This window comes from Centruroides vittatus, unplaced genomic scaffold (assembly GCF_030686945.1).
Source record: "Centruroides vittatus isolate TY-2023 unplaced genomic scaffold, ASM3068694v2 contig_1428, whole genome shotgun sequence".
Taxonomy (NCBI): Eukaryota; Metazoa; Arthropoda; class Arachnida; order Scorpiones; family Buthidae; genus Centruroides; species Centruroides vittatus.
The window spans coordinates 1-20,687 of NW_027120894.1; the positions used below are offsets into that span (position 1 = coordinate 1).

The 20,687-nt window shown below is 33.4% G+C and overlaps 1 protein-coding gene across 1 annotated transcript; it reads right to left on the bottom strand.

The window, feature by feature from the left end:
- Window positions 1-8,989: 8,989 nt before the first annotated feature.
- On the bottom strand, window positions 8,990-19,232 carry LOC136968331 (constitutive coactivator of PPAR-gamma-like protein 1 homolog). Its single transcript, XM_067262331.1, has 2 exons — window positions 18,582-19,232; window positions 8,990-9,247 (listed from the first exon to the last, which is right to left on the bottom strand). The coding sequence occupies exons 1-2, from the start codon at window positions 19,167-19,169 to the stop codon at window positions 8,990-8,992; spliced, it is 846 nt and encodes a 281-aa protein (XP_067118432.1). The 5' UTR covers window positions 19,170-19,232.
- Window positions 19,233-20,687: the final 1,455 nt, after the last annotated feature.

Below are 20,687 nucleotides of genomic sequence, written 5' to 3' on the forward strand. Positions count from 1 at the left end.
AGCTAAAAAAGAGAGGAGCTATGAAAAAAAGCTAAAAAAGCTAAAAAAAGAGTCACTTTACGCCCTGGTAATTCTCGTGCGCATGTTTGTTCTTGTAAATCATTAACATTTTAACTATTGCGATAGCAAATACCTATAAATTAATAATTATCATCTGTATTTTATCAATCGTCACCATTCCTGTGCTTCTCATAACCGGGGGTGGCCAACTTTTTATCTTAAAAATGTGTCGCGATCGACTTGTTGTCGTAGGCAAGTGGCGAGGGGAGTGTGAAATACATACTATGTTTATACACTGCTTCAGTACGAGGTGCACTCCCGCGAGCTATGGGTAGATAAGGAAAATATATGTTCAAAACTATTTTTTATTTTTTAAATCACTTATTAAGTTTTCAAGATATAAGCTCATAAAGAAAATAAATTTCCAGACCCAACTTTTGATATTTGCAGTTACGAGTTCATTCCGTACAGGCGGCACCTAAAAAAATCGATTTTTCCACACTTTTAAGATAGATTTTTATTAACTTAAAATATAATTTATTTTTTTTATCAATTACAATGTATAAATTGTGGTACTATTTGTTCGTAAACTTGAAAAAGTTGTTATAAAACTGCACAGTACGGCTGATAATTTGATTATAAGATTTTACTTCCGCGATTTGTTTTTGGGCGAGGAAAATTTATCGTGGAAGAATGATATAAGATTTTTAGACTTATTTTTTGCTAATCTATCAATAGCTCGCGGGAGTGCTCTTTGTACGAAACACCCTGTATATCTACCTACGTAAAAAACAACGTAATTATTTAACGGGCCAAAAAACTCACGTCCGGGGGAATTAAAACAACACGAGTAATTATTAACAATATTTATTAATTCAAATTAGCTACTGATAAAGACAGATTTAAAATTTATTTTATTACGTTACATTAATGGGAGGACTGAGTTTTCACGTCTCTTACCAAGGAAACATAATTAGGTGTATATCCTGACAAAGATAATAATAATGATTCTTCAGTATGGGAATCAGTCGGGACAGAATGTTTAGTCTTCGTTAACTTTAAGTATGAAAATGCCTATTCACACAGGTATGTAGTTCCGAGACAGGAATAAATATATTTGCTACATTTGGTGATACTGGGATATTTCTCTCAATTGACGTATTTCCAAAAATCCAAAAATATAGAGGTCTGTTGCCGAAAACGCTCACTTATCGAGTAAATAGATAGGTAAGAAAAGCCATAATTTAATTTAAAATATAAATAACAGGTACTTACATTTTAAACAAATGAAAAATTGAAACTCGACGTTGTCACCGTGGATAAATAATATTGGTTAATAATAATAATATTGTTAATACTAAAGAAAAGAAGCTACCGCATGACAGTATCAAATATTCAAGCTAAATGGCTGTGTTTTCTACGAGTCCAGTGATAACTGCATGCATATTGTTGCTTTTGCGCGTTACGTTCACGAGTTGCGTTCAGTTACAAGTGTAACACATTAAGTCAAGACATCGCGAGCGATCGACCAAAATTGGCATCGCGATCGACCGGTCGATCGCGATCGACTTGTTGGCCACCCCTGCTCATAACCGTGTAAGTTAAAAAATTTTACAAATTTTGTAACAGTGCAACTAAACAGTTACATGACAGAGTTGATAAGGGACTCGAAGTTAGAAAAATGCATACTCTAGGAGGGAAAAAAATGTGATTTTCTAAAGCTTGTCCTGTTTCTAATTGATGGTATAATAAGTCTAGCAAGAAAGATCTATATTGCGCATTTTAAATAACTAAACTTTATAAAATAACGTGTTTTTAAAAAGACGCTCTTTTAAAAATAATTCTGTGTTGACGAGTCATTTCTCTTCGTCATTGTCATCCTTTGAAATAAAAAAAAGTATCATATACGTACAATCAAACCTGTTTTTGTGCGGGGGTAGGGACCGCATAAAAGAAAATGCATAAAAAAAATCGCGCGAAACTTCACGAGTGGCTATAAAAATAGTTTTCGCAACACAATTAAAAAATATTTTTTTATGCGGCGAATGGGGACCGCATAAAAAAAGTCTCACGTAGAAAATAACTCGAAACGTACGAAATAACTAGGAATTGCTTTTTTAACTCCTTGGGCCTTTTTCTGCAACACCTAATGGGGAAAAAATCCTCTAAGAATTTTAATTTTTATATTAATTAATTATTTCCACTTAAATACGAATCTAACGTTAAAAAGTTAAAAATAATCGTTAAATAATGATTTTATTTGATAAATATAGCTGCAGGAAGTGTTATTTCATTTAACAAGGCGTGAAACTTCACACCCGCAGTCTAAAGCTGGAGGGGAGCTAACTTACCGCATCTGTTCAAATATAACATAATATTTATGGTTTTTATGCTATTAAAATAAGAGGGGACCGAAATAAACGTATGAGAAAAAAATTTTTCCGAATAAAAAATGAAAAAACCTGCCGATGTCATAGAAAACAACCAATAGAGTTTTTAAAAATTTTACAGGAGTCAATTATGTTCCAATTTGATTGAAATTTTCATATACCGCACAAAAAAAATCGCACAGAAAAAGACCGCACAAAAACAGGTTTGACTGTATTTTGATTTTGAACTAATAGGAAAGGCATCTTGATTTGGCTTTCTTCGTTTGACTTCACGATTATAACAAACAGTATCGTGTAACTTCTTACGTTCGAGTCGTGTATTGTCTGCCACTTAATACACGTTCGAAATAGTTTTTAATTACTTTGCTTATTTACGATATTTAAATAAAAATGTGAGTTTTACTCCTTCCACCTTTTCCTAGCCAAAATTGTAATTTTTTCGATCACCGATATGAAATTTCGTTACGCATTGTTCCCGTGAGTGAAGCTGTATCTTACCAAACTAAGATATTAATTACAATATTCATTGGGCTAGCCCATGGTTAGATTTTTTATTCCTATTACTTTTATCTTTTTTAGGTCAAATATAAAGGTGTACCGTTTAGTAACGAAATAGTTTTATTGTCGGCATATTCTTTTCCACGTTCTAAACTAGACTTATTATATCAGTCGAATAGGAATTACACGATATTCAGCAAGTCGTCATTTTTTATTTCATTTATACATCTTTCATTTTAACATTATCAATCATAAATTGATTTGTTTATGATAACTATAACTTATTTTATAATATGCGATTCATAAAAGAAATTAAAAGAAAGTCGCTGGCGGTCTAACTGGACCTACTCAAACTGTGATCCGCCTTATCATTACTTTTATTTTAATTCACAAAAGTATTGGTCCGAGAGGTATTGGAATGAAAAAAAAAAAAAACTGGGTGTGAGAACTTCGCTCTGACGCGTGTTGCGTCTGTTGTTTTTAAGTAAAACATTACCAAACAGAAAAGTCTTTATGTAGTAGCCTATTGACCCATATCTTACATATAAATTATTGTTATATAACTTTACATTTTTAAATTTAAAGGATTAGTTAGGCTATGTAAAACATACGTGTTTATAAATTTATAGTTATAAACATTTAATCTGAATTTTAAAGTAATTTGATTGTTCTCTTTTTAACAAGTAAATCTCGAAACATAAATCGTCGTTGTCAAACCTTAGCTTGTGAATTTCGTTATAGAATGTTACGGTGTTACGGAAGCGTAACTAAGCAAAGTTCGTCAAACTGGTCCGCGGGCTGTCCGCGCGGGTTTTTGTGTCCATTATGTAGTTTTATGAATGAAAATTTACAAGTTGTGAAAACGCGCGTCAATATATATAAGTGTCGTCTCCAGTTTTTTTCGCAGCTACTTTGGATGCTATTGGAACCCATCTTTTAAATTCGTAACCTGCACCATCAAATACCCTGTGCCTCCAGAGAGACCATTGAAAGTATGACACTTAACAGCAGTTTAGTAAGTACCACTTTGAACATTAAAATGTCTTTTCTATTTAACCTTTGTCAGAAATTCATTGTAGATTACATACACAGTGATAGCATGGTTTTTGTATGATAAAACACAATAGCTTATGACACTAGAAAACATTACTGTGCAAGGAGCTGCCTTAACAATACGACAGCTCCTTGCAGAGATACTAAGCAAACTTGTACAATGGCAAATTAGCCAAAATAGAAATTTTACTATTTCATAATCAAGATTGTGCAGTCAAATTAATCTTAAGAAATTACAATAGGAAATATAGTACTTTCTGAAAGTGACTGACTGCAACTGCAGAAATTCAAAACAAGGAAGTTGACTTAACGAGAGCCTACTGTCCATTATGAATTGTCAAGACAAACTAATGTGTTTCATATGTATGTGTCCATAATGAAGAGTCTGCCGAAGAGAAGTGTCCATTAAGAAAAGTTTTACTTTATAATCAGAAAATATATCAATATGAGTCATAAATTCTTCTTATATTGTATTTAGAATAAAGAGAAAATATTGTGACACACATTATAACAATTTGATGCAGTGATGTATAATGTGTTAATTATACCAAAAATAATCATCAAATTAAATCTAAATTAAAAAATTTATATAAATTATTAGTTTGCAAAATTCAAATATGTTCCAAAACTTATTTAATAACATTTAATTATTCTATTACATAAGTTTAATGCTTCAGTATCAATTAAAAATATAGAAAATTGAATTACAGTAGAACTCAGTTATAATGAGCATTATGGGACCAGCAAGATTTCCTTGTTATAATCATTACTTGTTATATCTGTGAAGAGCAGTGATATAACTAGGGAAAAACGAGCAGCTGTTTCAGATGCAAACACGTAGGGGTGTCCCACAGGCAGTACAATTTGTAGCTATGCCACTGATGATTAGTAAAATCTCTCTTTTAATTTGTTATTCTAAATAAGTTGATTCAAAAAAATTATATATATATATAAAATTTTTTTGATTTATTAAATTTTATTTTATTTTATAAATCTTAAAACTGACGATTGCTTTATTTTTCCATAATGTCAATACTGTCAAAGACGACAAAAAAACTTTCTACACACTTCAACGTTTTTTTGGACCATGCTCTAACTCATGATTAATTTCTACTTTTTTGTAAACCAAGAGAAATTTTCTTTTCTTTATTGAAATCTTTTTCATAGAAGAGTTCATTTCTAATTAGAGTATTTAGTAATTTTACAATCATAGTAATGATTAAATAAATTGGCAAAGTAGGGCCAGAAGCTAGTCAAGAAAGAGGAGGAAAGTCTTCAAAACAAAGTTAAGTGATAAATAGTCTGTAATCCTTAAGGTTATAAAACTAATTATCAGTAGTCATAAAACTAAGTATCCTTTCAGTTTTATTTCTTCCAAGAATTCAGTATTGTATTTCTTACTATTTGAACAATTAAGAATGTTCGTGTGTTTGTATAGCTACTGAAAATTCTCTTGTTATATTCATGTTCATTATAACCAAGTTTGACTGTATATTTATTAGAACAAATAACTAAATTTATTTATTAGCTTCTACAAATATAAATATAATCTAAATATGTCCATTACCAGGGTAATAAATGCATGATAATTTTTAGAAAATTCACAAATTATACCTGATATGTACCCGTACAATTATCTTCCTTTCCGTTTTCACCAATGGATTTATCTGAAAGCAAATAATTTTACATGTGTATTGTTGAATAACACATCAAGATAACATCTAATTGATATTATTGTAGTAAAAGCTGTGAAAGCTGGAATTACATGGATGCTAAATTTTCCATCTTAGGCAGACTGGAATTGTCACTGCTTTAAAATGTTTGTCACTGCTTTTTTTTTACCAAGCTTCAATCTAGACCAAGCATTTGTTGAATTTATTAAATTGACCTCAAAATTAAAAATGCTAGCAATGAGTTGTGCAACTTTTCTGGCATCTCAACATGTTATGAGATTTTATTTAGAAAATACCTTTTATATTTTTAATTAAAATAAAATAAATAAAATTATATGTGGTGCTATACGTTATGAGATTTTATAAAAAATTTCTATACAGTAATACCTCGGTTTTTGTTGACTTCAGTTATCATCTGTTTTGGTTTGCATCAATTTTTTTCGCGAAAAATTTGTCTTGGTTTCCATCAATTGCCTCGGATTTCGTCGGCAGGCTCGAGTGACCTCACTGCTAATTTTTCAAAACAAAGGGTGACCCACGCATTTTCCAGCACAGTATAGCAGTATTTCTCATTGTGTGAATATTACCCAAGATGGTCCACCATTGGCCAACGGTTCTGTTCCCTGAACACTGAGAGTTCAGTCGTGGGTTCGCACTCCGCAAGGGCAGGCTGGCCACATCAAGTTTTCTGGGTTTTCTCCACGTCTGTACGCCTGAATAGGGGCCAGTTACCCTTAAACAGATTTCCCGGAAGGCATTATTCCACTCAATACAACCATCATAAACGCATACAACTACTATTACATGACAATTACGTCACACTTTACCACGGGGCGATATAGGCTAGAAGTTCGTGTCCAACTAGCTTCTACAAGACAAGACATTACCCCGTGTGTCTAGCCGAACAATTCCATTGCTTTCATTTTAATGCTAATTATCTTATCTCTAATTTTAATGCTTTTTATCTTTATGCTAATTAGTCTTTTATGTTAATTTCTTATTGCTTTTAGTATTTAATGCTATATTAATTCTCTATAAAATGTGTTTATGGTATGTATTTTGGACTGTCTAGAACGAATTAATTAGATTTACATTGATTCATATGGAAATAATTGCCCCGGTTTTCATCAGTTTCGAATTTCGCCGATTGTTTTTGGACGAATTATCAACGAAAACCGAGGTATCACTGTAATTTTGATTATTATTGAATAGCAAAAAGCTTAATTTTGAGGATAGTGATCAGTTTCATAAAAAATTGTAAATGTTAGTGACGTATAACATCTTTACTAAGTCCAATCCCACTTGAAATATGATCCATTACCCCTCTCTCTCCCTATTCTCTTGACCTTTCACTACCAAAATTTAATAGAATCAATGCCCCTTATACACAAGCTGCTGTGCCAAATTTTGTTCCTTAATCTTCACTCCATCCTTAGATATTAAATGAAATAGATGCCCACACACACATGGAATGTTTTTTACTTTTTTCAATTCAGGTGGTTTCAAAATGAGGAGATTTGCAAAAATTTTACAGAGTTAAATATTGTGGGGTTCGGGGCCGTCAAGATGGTTTATTACGTACGTTTTTGATAGGGTCCTGCCACCAGGTGTGTTTTACCGGACACACCACCGATTGAGATGAAGTAAATGACTAAGGTGCGAGGGTAAGAGTCACTCTGAAAGTCCAGGAATGAGCCTCTCAGGAGGACGAATACAGAGTCAGATATAATCAATTAAAGGAAATTTATTAGCAAAAAATACTGAAAGTTTAGAACAAAGTTATCAAATCCGATTTTTGGAAATTTGCCTATCTTTATCTATACAACAAAGGGGGGTACCTAACAGGGGGTATTCGAACTACGCAATTCACAACATACCAGGTAAACAAGATGTCTTCTTTCATCTGTTTAGACAGTCCATCAGTCTCTTGATCCTGTTTCACTCTTACTCTTTCTTGCTTGTACTGCTCTGGTACTGTCTGGACTGGACTGCACTCTCTGGCTGCTTAGGTCATGTGTCATTTCAGAGTCATCATTGATGACTCTAAAATGTCCCCAAAGACGAGTCGATGTGACTCGTCTTTGGAGCAGTTCTCATCCTTACTCATTGATTGCTTTGTCCTTTTTCCCTTGGCATGTTGTGAGATTTGGATGATAAACCATTTTATTCTAATTTGTTTATTTAAATCGTTTTAAGTTGGTATTAAAATTTAGAAAAGGGGGAGTCCCTAGATTGGTAAAATAGGCAAATTTCCTCTTACAACTTCGGTTGTTGTTTAAGATACAATTAAAGTTCACGCGAATACATAATTAGCAAAAAAAAATAAAAATAAGTGATTAAGCAAAAATTATTATATTACGAATGTTGTAAACAGTAGTTCACAAATGCTAACATCGAGGTATTTTTGGAGGGGGGGGAGAAATGGTGGTCCTCACAATATGACATAATTCCAATACTTTTCCTTGTTATACATAACAGCTGGGAAAGTAAAAGAGATAAAAAAAATAATATTCATGTATATTTTCAATTTGGAAAAAAATCACATATGTGAAACTTCCATAAAACTTCTTTCCGTTTTTTCACTAAAACATATAACTTTTACATGCCACCTTCGGGGTTTTTTAGCCAAGATTCAGCTCTCTCTGTAGGTGTCTTGATCATAATTAATGGTGAAACATTCAACATTTTTGGTAATACAAGTTCTTTTTCCTGTATGTTCTTTTTAAAACATGTCAATATATCAAGAAAGCATAGCAATCTTACCATAAAGTTCTAAAACCAAAATGGACTTAAGCCAGGAAAGCAGATGTTTAACATATAGCATAAATGCAAATAAAAATATAAAGGATATTTTCTGAAAATTTGACAAAATTAACACTTTATGGACTGGAGGTTAGCCCTTGTAATGTCCTTGCAGAGTGGGTTTTTAGTTATTTTCAAAAAATCACAAAAAAAAAGGAATCTACAATATTTGTCACGTTGTGCTTTTGTTAACATTAAACAATTAATAGAATAATCACTGAATAATAAATGTGTTTTAAAAACTTACAATAAAATGTCTTTTTTTTAAATACGAAAAAAGTCCGATATGTATCAAGATTTATGAAATTTTTATTATTCAGAAGATATTTTACTTAACAATTAGCAAATAAAGATGTGTTTGATTAAAAACTAAATTTTTACTAACCTGATATTTTCAATTCTTCTAAACATTCTGTATCATTAATTTTAAAACTTTTGTAATAATTAAACCAATTAATAAAGAATTTATATTTTTCCTGAGAGTAACTAAATAAATTTGATGCTAATTTTGAAACTTCAAATTCAGTAGGCAAATTAACAATTGTTTTAATAAATTCTGTAAAAACGTCCGTGTTATAATTCTGAAAGACAATAGAAAGATATTTTCATTATTAATAATTTATTAAACTTCTTAAAATTATTTAAAAAAATAATTTTTACCTTATAACACTTAAGTGTGTTATTACAAAGAATAAAATGATTTGATAAAATTCTATTACTGAGAATAGCAGTTAAAATGATTAAATGATCGTGATGAATTTTTAAAGATTCCATCATTTTCTCCAAGTTTAATTTCTTGACATTAATAATTGTTTTCGAACAAGTATTTTCCTGTAAAATACATTTCAAAAATTAAAGTTGTCGTATATTTTTATTAATAATCTTATTAAATTAATCATTATTATTCTACAGAATGATCAAATAAACAGTTTATTTGAGGAAGGTAGGGCAAGCAGTAGCGATAGGTGAATCTAAGTCCAAAAACTGAGTCCAGTGTTGGACTCAAGACTTCATATGACATCACAGTATTGCCAGTAGGAAAAAATTTTAACTTTTACTACAGCAATCCCCACAATTAGAAACCTGTAGATATCAATACAGTAACAACAATTCCAAATCAAACTCTATCATTCTTTTAAATACAAGTATTCACTTATCATCATTAATGTTTAAATTGCAAACAGTTATTTACTGCAGTCTTAAGGGACGACATTTGAAATTCCAAAAAAATAAATAAAAACATTCGTGTTTATTGTGATCGATGTGACCGGCTCAGAGCGAAGAGCCCGATGATTCTGGCAATCATCGGGCTCTCCACTCTATCTCACAAATAAACTTTTATCTCCCGGTAACTTAATTCACAATTATATGTTCTTAAAAAGTGAATTTATTAAAACTTATTTTACAATCAGATATATTATTAAATGTTTCAGTATCTTTGATTAATATTTTTCTACTTCAATACATTCATCTTTCTCTCTTAACAGCACGGTTAATAACACTCAACAGTTAAATTCTATTATAAAATTTAAATTTTGTAAAGTTTTCAACAACTTAAGAAATGTAAAAAGTCACTATTCACTACATTTTTGAAGTCATTCTAAACTTTTTAAATTTTAAAAATGCACGTATTCTATATTCCAATCTTTTAACAGTTTTATTATGATTGGCTATTTTTACACGTTCCCGTGAAAAATCTATGACCTTCGTTGCGCGTGTTCACTCCATCTTTTCGTCTGAGTGTATCTCGAAGGTCCTCCTTTACTGTATTGCTCAAAATTTAAACAATTTTGATGATTTTTTATATCTTGATTTTTCTAGTTTTAAATCTAAATGTAAAAACGTGTTATACAGTTTTTAATTTTAATTAAACATAAATCTAACAAATAAAAGGGAAAAAAATTATGTTTATGAATATGTTAATTTGGAGGCAGATATCAATTGCTTTTGGGACTTTTCCAATTAAATGTAAAATAAATAAATAAAACTACAGGTACTCCTCACTTTATGACCGAGTTTCGTTCCGACAACTACACTGTTAAGCAAATTGGTCGATAAGCGAGGAGCTTGCGCCGGGAATATAGGATTGTAAAATTATACAAATTATGCAACAAACTTCAAATTTATTCATAAAAAGTCTATTATAGTACTCTATTAGCCTATTATAGTACTATAAGACTATTATAGTACGCACAAGCCTATTATAGTACGCTTCGTGCGCGTGTCACCATTTGCAACTGACCGACACTCGAGCCGAGAAAGGGGATTCCCGGAATTGCGGGTCGAAACTCGATCGGTCGTAAGTGCGAGTGGTCGTTAAGCAGATAGGTCGTAAAGCGAGGAGTACCCGTATTCAATTCCGAAGAGGGCTGCCCAGTCAATCAAAAATTTTGATAAATAAAAATATTTCTGCTGGGAGGTTAGAGCTGTTATTTAATCAAAATACCAGTTTACAAGACTTATCCTTTTTTATGGTAAATGAAATTATGCATGAAAACTAAAAAGTTGTAGGGAATATTCAAATAATCATTTGAAACTCTGAAATATTATATAAAAATTAAAATGTTGCCAATTACAATGTTATTTTAATTTTAAACTACACGATAGTCCAACAGTGAGTTAATCACAACATCAGCTGAATTTGAAATCACCGGAATAAGAAATCAGAAAATTTTTAAAAATGTCTAAATATTGTAATTTGTGTATTGAACAAAAAAAATATTTCATTTTGAACAACTTTTCTATAGCATTTCTTAGAATCAGAATGGATTCAATGTGCTGAATCTTGAATGTTTATCACTCTGCTGCCATAGCTAAGCAATAAAACTATTATAATCCCTTCACTGGTGATGCACAGATTCTGAGAACACACATGCCGTTTTTTTCTCGTAGTGACTATGTTAGGTTTCAAGAGACATCATTCTCGGTATCTTTCCGTGGAGCATTAGTATGCTTGTTGCTGGCCAGCTGAATTGTAATCTTTGTTCATTTAGGAATAAGAGCTGTTTACAGTACGTGAGACCAGAGTCACTACTACTATGTACAGTACATAGTAGTAATGACTTTGGGTCACTACTACTACAATTAGAAGTGATGAAGGTACTACTGTAGCTTCATCACTTCTAATTGTAGTGCTATTCTATTTATAAGGTATGTATCTTCTTTTTTTTAATATTTTGTTTAAAGTTGTTAAGAAAGTCTAAAAAGTTTAGCTAATGTGCAAATAGAAAGATATGAATAATCGTCCGAGACTAATGCATGGAAGAATAATGCAGATTTGTGGCAGTGATTAGGCTGAACAATCTTCGGTGGTTCAAATAACCACTGGAAGATGTTGAAAGAAGCGTGGCTACAAAAAGAACTGAGAAACAAAATATTTCAGCGGAAAATGTAACATATTCCACTGTTTAGAGCACATAAATGTTATAGGGAAAGATTGTGTTGATTAAGATTTAGTTAATTCACATTTGTGAATTTTAAGGCAATACAAACTACGTTTGAGTCTTTTATCCATTATCATCCTTTTATTCCAACCAGGAACACAGAAACAGCAGGCGTGAAGAGTTTTACTGATTTTTAATGTTTGTAGATGCCATAACCTACAAGAACAAGTCGGCGTTGAAATCATTTTTAGTTGTGTTGGTGAATCGTTTGATAGTATTTTCGTCTGTTATTTTTAGAAGAGTTTTACTTCAAGTCGCCTGCTGTTTCTGTGTTCCTGGTTGGAATAAAAGGATGTTAATGGATAAAGGACTCAAACGTAGTTTGTATTGCCTTAAAATTCACAAATGTGAATTAACAAAAAGAATCCTGGCCAAAATTGTATAATTAAGATTTAGCATTTTACAGCTGTTGTTGATGTCAGAATTGTAACAAAGAAACATTGATGTTATTAACAAATTTTAGTATTAATTTAGTTCAGACATTTTATAAATATTCAAAAGACATGTTCAGACACTTTAATATTCTTTTTCTCTATTAAAATAAAGTGTATATACATGTAATACTGTATTTTCAAGGATTGTTTGGCATGTTGGTCTACATTATTCTACCTGAAGAAGACAGAGAAGATCATAAGATCATCTACTATACCTGTGTCCACTTTGGACATACTTGTGAACTAGGACTTGTTATACTGAGGGAAGAGAAAAACACACGAGATTACGTTACAATAAGTATATTTTAATGGAAATTGTGTCTTTCTCTTTCCTCGGTATAATAAGTCCTAGTTCACAAGTAACTGGACAGCATTACCTGAAAATGCTTAAATATTACATTGTGCCATGTTTGTGTGCACAGAGTCTTTTTAACACAGTCACATTAATGCAAGGTGGGATCCCCTTATATACCATCTCTTGCGAAATAATTCCTAATCAACATGTCTGGTCAAAAATAAATAATTAGCCATTTCTACAAAAATGCATGGACCCTGCAGTCTCCATACTTGACACCTGTGAATTTTTTGCTATATCATAGCCAATAGCCACTATGGGCTAACTAAAATCTCAAGTGTACACTAGAAGTCCAGCCTCCTAGCTCATTTGAAAGATGCCATCCATGATGTTCCAATTTAAATCCAATAGTAAAATTAAATGCTATTGTACAGTAGGACCTGCCACACCATAGAAAGGGACATCTCTTCCTTAAAATTAATGCAGGTGGTCCTGCATCCAGCCTTAAATATTTCCATCACCTCCAACCATTTGAGGTGTTTTGGATGTGGGGTGGGGAGGATAATATGAGCTTTGTTAAAGTCCACTGTGATATCCGGGTCCGTTGCATAAGTTGAAAAGGCTGTGGCACACTTATTATGTTGTATGTCATACAACATATTAAGTACAACATACAACATAATACATAATAAGTGTGCAATGGCCCTTTCAACTTATGCGATGGGCCCGGATATCACAGCAGACTTTAACGAAGCTCGTATTATCCTCACCACCCCACATCCAAAACACCTCAAATGGTTGGAGGTGATGGAAATATTTAAGGCTGGATGCAGGACCAACTGCATTAATTTTAAGGAAGAGGTGTCCCTTTCTATAGTGTGGCAGGTCCTACTGGACAATTGCATTTAATTTTACTATTGGATTTAAACTGGAACCTATGCACATTTCAAAACTTGTCATATTTTTTGATATTTGAATGTCTTGGAACACATGCGCATTTGGTGTCTCAAATCAAATACCTTACAAATAAAGTCCAAAATTTAACGGCCAGCTTGTAACGAATATACGTAGAAGCCCGAGGAAGAACCCAGAAGGAGCCTCGAAAACATTTGCAATAACAGAACATAAACACTCCGGTTATTTGGTTAAAGTAAGTCGATATATATTCAACCTGGTGCGTTGGGAAGTCAAGCATGGAAATTTTAACATATTTATCAAATTTATGAACTAAATTTTGTTAATTAGGCAAAAATCACTTTAAAAGTGATAATTCAATTATATCTAAAGATCCAAAGATCAAATTTACCAACTTCATTTGGGAATTATTTTTTAAAATCGTAGGTAAAAGTGAGAAATTTAGTGGCTTGAGATGACCTTCAGAGGTCAAATTCAGGTACTCAATGTCGTGGCTGATTGTGAAATTTCCTGCTCTTTCCAATGCCAGGGTCAAAAATATGTATTCCCATTGAAAAAAACAGATCTTGACCTTCAAGGTCATTTGAAGATCAAGATAGCATCCAAGGTCACCAATTGATTGCCCCTTCAAAACCCTACAACTTTTGTCTAAATCTTTTTCTGAAATAATGAGATCCAATTAAGATATTTCATTGCTTCAAGATAAAAAAACTCACTCTGTATATTCTGCATTAATCAAGGAACTTATCTGGACATACCCAACAATTCTTAAAGAAAAGTTTGGAGATAATAGTCTTATTGAGTTTGGCAAATATAACAACAAAAAATACTTCCTTATTCCTTAAATAATGGAGAAATCAACAACAAAAAAATTTATGTTGGATCCTGAGCACTTTCGGGCCTCCGGATTAATAATCAGGCTGGTGATAATAAGCCAGGTGTAAAAGTGTTTGGATTTCAATGTAAGGTTTTTTGTTGTTGGTTTATTCATTTGAGTAATTATTTAAAAAATTAATATAATTTTAAACAAAGATCAAACAAAAAGATTTTTTAAAATTATTATTACGATGGTGTTGATGGAGTGTATCCTACACAGCATACATACCAGTGCCTAGCACTACATTGGACCAGGATCAAGGCATAACTACAAAAATAATTACTGTAATATGTTTACACGATCTTCATGTATGCATCTGTGTTTAAGAATTTCCTGACTATATAACTTGTTTTTAGAATGACAGCTTTTTGTAGTGTGATGTATGTGCTTTTGTGAAGTCCTAATGTTTTTAGACTTTTGTATAGTGTATGTGGTATGATGCCCGTACAAGAAGGGAATACTGGCACAACATGTACCTTATCCATTTTCCTAAGGCACTTTATTTCGTGGACAAATTCCAAGTATTTACTAATTTTTTGGTTGGTGTTATATATTTTGTAAATTGGTGTTGTAAATTGTGGGTGTTTGGTACAACTACATCTATGATGTATGTGATTTTGTTTTGTTGATTAATAAATGTGATGTCTCATCTATTGTGATAGATTATTTTGTCTGTGATTAATGCAAGTCATAGTATATTTGCTGTCTGTCGTTTTCTAAGACCACTTTAGGAATGTATTTGTAATATGAATCCTGGGTGTGTAGCATGCTTTTGATATATTACATTTGTCATTTGGTTAAGTCAATGCTGTGAGAAAAAGATCATGTTAAAATTAGAAAACATTACTTTTATGTTAACAATAACAATGAGACACCATGCACAGGTTATATTCCTTTACGACAATTAGTCCATTGTGGATAATGGATGCATCAAAATAAAAAAGAGAAAAGTTACAGTGAGAAGAGTCTATAACAGTGTGCACACATCGAGTTTTGGTATTCTGACAATTTGACAGATTACAGACAAAAGGGAAAAGTCTGCCAACAGAGAAGACAAGGCAAGAGGGCCAATATTCAAAGTTCTGAGATACAAAACAAAAATGCCTAGTGGGAATGCCCAGAAATGAGTGAATAAACAGACCTATTGACAGATTTATTAACCTGCTATCGAACAAAGCCGAAAATGATAATTGTAAGATAATGTACACTTTGTAATTCTCTCTCACAAACCAGTAACTACATAACTGCACATATAAACAAAATTAAGCTTTAAGCCTTCAGTGGGCATCAAATGTTAATAAAGTCTTGTTTAAAATGATATACTAAGGTGGTGTGGAAGTGCACTTTGGTATTTTCTATTCATAATGTATGTCACTACATGCATCCCCTAGTGGCTCCTGTATCTAACCATTTAATTGTTTCTGAGTTTTGAATTAAGTGTTGTTGTATCCGTGTTCTTGCAACTATATGCTTCAATAAATTCTTAGAATTATATTAATTTGAAAATGTATCAAACAGTTTTCAAGATGCTTATGTTTTTGAAATATTTCTAGATCTCATAGAGCTTTGACCTAGGAAGAGTTGAATGGAGCTTTAGAACAAGTTGTAAGGGAATTCATAAAAGAAAAACAACCCACTGAAGACTGATTATGACACTGAAATTGAGTCAGAAGAGCAGGAGATTATACAAGATAATCATGAGAGTAACTCTGAACTTATGGCATTTTTATAGAAGATGAGAATGGTAGAACAAAATCAATGTCAAGAATGTAGCAAAAATATCTGCAAGAAACATTCACGTAATCACTAAATATGCTATGTTTAAAAGTGAGCAACAGATAGAGGTGGAATAACCTATTTTTAGGTATCTAGATGCTTTTTAACTGCATTTGTTCAATAAAAAGTTCTAAGATTAATTCACTCTTTTATTTCATTTGTATTTTAAAAAAAGAAATTAAATATTGGAGGATATGAATATCCTCCAATATTTAATTTCTTTTTTTAAAATACAAATGATTTTTTAATATTACATATGCAGTATAATAGCCACAACACATCCTCTCATTAAACTCTAAAAGGCATGTCCACTAGAGCAGTGATTCTCAAAGTGGAGGTCGCGACCCCCAAGGGAGTCGTGAAAGATATTTGGGGGGTCGCTGAAAAATTGATGCCAGATCAATTTTTTCAAATATTTTATAAATTTACTATGGATTCATGTTTAGAAATAATAGAAATAAAAAATATATAAAATAATTTTTACTTAAATAAATTGCACATATAAATAATAAAAATAATATAAATATTTAAATACGAGCCTAACCCCCTCCCTCCGGGATGTTTTTTGACACATATTCTTCGGGGGTCCTTTGAAATTTTTTAGTGCATAAGGGGGGTTGTGGTCCAAAAAGTTTGAGAAACACTGCACTAGAGTTAATAAATGGAGTTTTTCTTAAGCTGCTAGGCATAATCTTTTAGATAAAAAGGCACATCAGAAACAAAAAGATACCGAGGGTTGCCACCTCTTCGGCCAAAGCTCACTTGACATTGTCACATATATACAAACATGTGGAAACCTCGGGTCTATTTGTGCCAAAAGCTTGCAACCCAGCATAATGTTTTATAGTCTCATACACAATGTGGCATTTCCTACAAAAGTTACCCATAAGTGTTGTCTTTCAAAATGTGTTTTTTGTATTTATGATCTGGTCTTGTATGACAATCATGAACACTTTTGTCTGTCCAAAGCAGCTCTCATGAGTCAGCCAGCAGTTTGATGCACTTAAGTTAATGTGATCCTGGCAAAGATTGTGGGTGTACTATAGATTACTCCCTATGGAATTTCAGGACTTTGATTATATATTTGAACTCAGGGAACTGAGATGAGTTCAACGGTACCCTATTTTTGGACCGGAGACGAAAAATAAAAAAGTTATCACACTTTTTAAGTTACCATACTTTTTTAATGCTCTCATGCAGACGGCACCGTAGTTGCTAGTATTGCCATCTTGCGGTAAAGTCTGCAAACCGTGACGTCGGACTATGGTCATCTCCCGGAGCGTTAAACACGCGATACGAGAGCTGAGAGAGCGACGCGACTTCCGATCATCACGCGATCGCCATTTCGGTTAATGTTACTTATGGCAGCGAACATGGCGGCCCGACTGACCTCTCGTACGAACGCCACCACACGCCACCATGTGCTAAACTAGTGATCGATTCACGGTAGTTCTTGAACAAAGTAAAAAAAGGGGGGAAACATCTACTAAAGGCAATTTTAACGGCAAGCGACGGGACTCCCGATCGTGATAGCAAGGCTGACTTAGCGGAGAGCGATGTGACTCCCTATCATCGCGCGATTGCCAGAAAAAAGTATGATAACTTTTTTATTTTTCGTCTCCGGTCCAAAAGTAGAGTATCGTTGAACTCGTCTCGGTCCCGAGTTCAGATATATACCCAAACACACGAAATTCCATAGGGAGTAATCTATAGTATACCCAAGATTGTTACGATGCCTATCACAGAGTTGGTTTTGAACCCAAGACTACTCAACAGTGTCTGTCTCTCTCATGTACTGTGTTAAATTTAAACAATACCAACGTGAATCTAACAGCTTATTGTTTTTGAGCTTAATCTGCTGTTATATTCTTTCATTAGTCGGTTTTATTTATATACATTTTGTGAGTTTGGCCTGTTGGAATCCTAAACATCTGTAGACCTCACCCTTATCCATGGATTCAATGTCGTCTCCATTTCTGAATATATAACCGTCTTTACAGTTATTACGATACTTTTCGGTTAATGGGACAACAGCTGATACGTACAGGAAAAGGTAAGCTTCAAGCTCCGAAAACGAGGAGTTTCAAACCACCTCAGAATTGTCGACCCTTTGCCAGGTATTTGTCTCCAAAGGTCAGTTTTAACACATATCAGTCTACTACCTATTCTATATGCTTCACACATAGACGTGTGCCTCGGTGCCGGCTATAGCTCACACCTCTGCACCCAGGTGAGTGCTAGTCCCCGCATTCCCCCCTATAACTATATAACATCGAGTACTCCACAAACGGTCAAGTGGGCTACTCGAAGCTGGCACAGTCGCGCGAGCTAAGTTGTTAAACGCAATATTCTTCTGGTGTCCCATTAACTGAAAAATACCATTATCATTATCTTCATTATTATACTATATATGAAATAACTATACCTTATAAAATTTAAAACTACTTCCAACATAATATGACTTAATACCCAAAGTGACAAACTCAAAATCATCAGAAATAATTCCATCACACTTGTTCTGAAAGTAAAATTGCACAAGTTCTTTATGGTGTTCATCCAACGTGCACCACACATTCACACCAGCTTGAATTATTAACCTGAGTACCGTCTGCAAACACACAGGTGGTAACCACCAAATTTTAGGCGGAGGAGTTCCTTTAGCAGCCACATGACTTAAAATTTGTCTAGATTTCGATCTATGAACGTCTTGAATGTCTTTCCATTGGTTAATCCTATTACTCTCTGCACAGCCATTAAATACTACAGTCAGATCTATATTTGTCGTATTTAAGGCGCGAAATAATTTATTGATGTAGTCTACTAACTTATTCCATTGTCCACCGCATACCCAATCGTTGTAATAGCCACCATAAAGACGATGTAAACAACTCTGCACATCCATAACCAATCGTATTTTCTTTCCATTCTTAACACGTTCATCGGGCAAGTTAACAAGATCAAAGCATTCTGGATGACGACGTTCAAAATACGGGAGTAATTCTTCAAGACTCATGTTTACTATCGTTTCATATTTATAAATTCAAACAGTCCACTTTGCGCGTAACATACGACCAACTATCATAACAGTGTTGCCACTAACAGAAATTACCGCTCATATTTAAAATTTTTGTAAATCTATTAAATCTGTTTAAAATATATTTAATTATTATTTTATTTTAATCTTATATTTGCATATAATAATCAAAAATTAAAATAACACACTATTTATATAACAAGGTAATTTCAAATAATTGCCATCGCTTTTACTTTTGACGGCCTTATCCAGGTGGCATCCCACCGCTCTGGAAGACCCGGGTCGATAAATCTCCAGGAATTTTATGGGGGGTGGTCCGTCCGGATATGTCGGGCCCCGTCTCCCATCACCACCCGGCCAGGCCCATTCTGGGCCTGGCCGAATCCATAATGGGCTTGCTAAAAAGAGGCCCTCTTAGTGCCTACAGGGAGAAAAGAAAGAGTTAAAAAAAAAAAATGCTGTTGGTTATCCAGACGTTGTTTCTCGTTGTGCGAGCATTACTCCGCGCGTCTAGCCAAACAACTCCTCTATGACAGGATGGCTCGGATGGCCGAGTGGTGAAGGTGGCAGCCCACCGCTCTGGGGGACCCGAAATCGAATGCGGACGGATCGAAAAATCCTTAGGAATATTTCGGAAAGTGGTCCGTCCGGATATGTCGGATCCCGTCTCTAACCATTCGGCCGGCCCATGTGGGCCTGGCTTAATCCATAATGGGCTTACTAAAAGAGGCCCTCTTAGTGCCCGCAGGGTGGAAGGAATATTAAAAAAAGCCAGACAATTCCATTGTTTTTCTTTCCTTTTAGCTCCGTCATGGGTGCCAAAGAAAGTTTCCAGAGCCAGAGCCCTTCGAATGCCGTGTTAAATGTTCATTTATTCTCTACATTAGTCTTTTATATTTATTTTATATTAATTTCTTATTCTTTGTGTAATGTGTAATTTGTGTAATGTTTCAGTCAGTCCTTCAGAGCGTTGCTTTATTGCTTGATATTTAAAAGGCTCTGTGTCTGATTATGATTAATTGTGTGTTGGATTGGTTGTGAAAACATGAAAAAGATAAAAGTTATTGTACGGCACCTGTGAGATAACGCCAGTTTCTTCTTTTTTCTTTCGGCCTTTTAATATAACTTTTATGTATTTTATCTTATTGTTTTAATTGAAACACCAACTGAAAAGGGACTATTTTAATGTCGGAAATTATGTCGCTACGGCGAACAGCGCCATAGCGGCATAATTTAGAACTAATGCTCGCTCAGGGGTAACTGACAGACCAGTATATCTTCGATTCTGGTACAACCGTAAGCCGAGCAAGTAACTATAACAAAAATTTCCGCCTACAGTAGAAAAAATGTAAAAATAGTAATGCATTCGCACCGATTTAGCCCAATCCAATCAAGCGACCACGATCAAGGACCATATACTACAAGGATAGCCAGATCCCTATTCTACAATGTTAGCCAGGAATGCGAAGTTAGTGACGTCAGCACGAGACCTGACCT

What these genes read in the sequence shown, in the direction of transcription:
- LOC136968331 (XM_067262331.1), bottom strand. Translation starts at nt 19,169, where the DNA reads ATGAGTCTTGAAGAATTACTCCCGTATTTTGAACGTCGTCATCCAGAA. An exon ending in GTAGTTTTAAATTTTATAAG is followed by an intron (nt 9,248 to 18,581) that starts GTATAGTTATTT and finishes TGTATTTTACAG; the next exon opens with GAAAATACTTGTTCGAAAAC.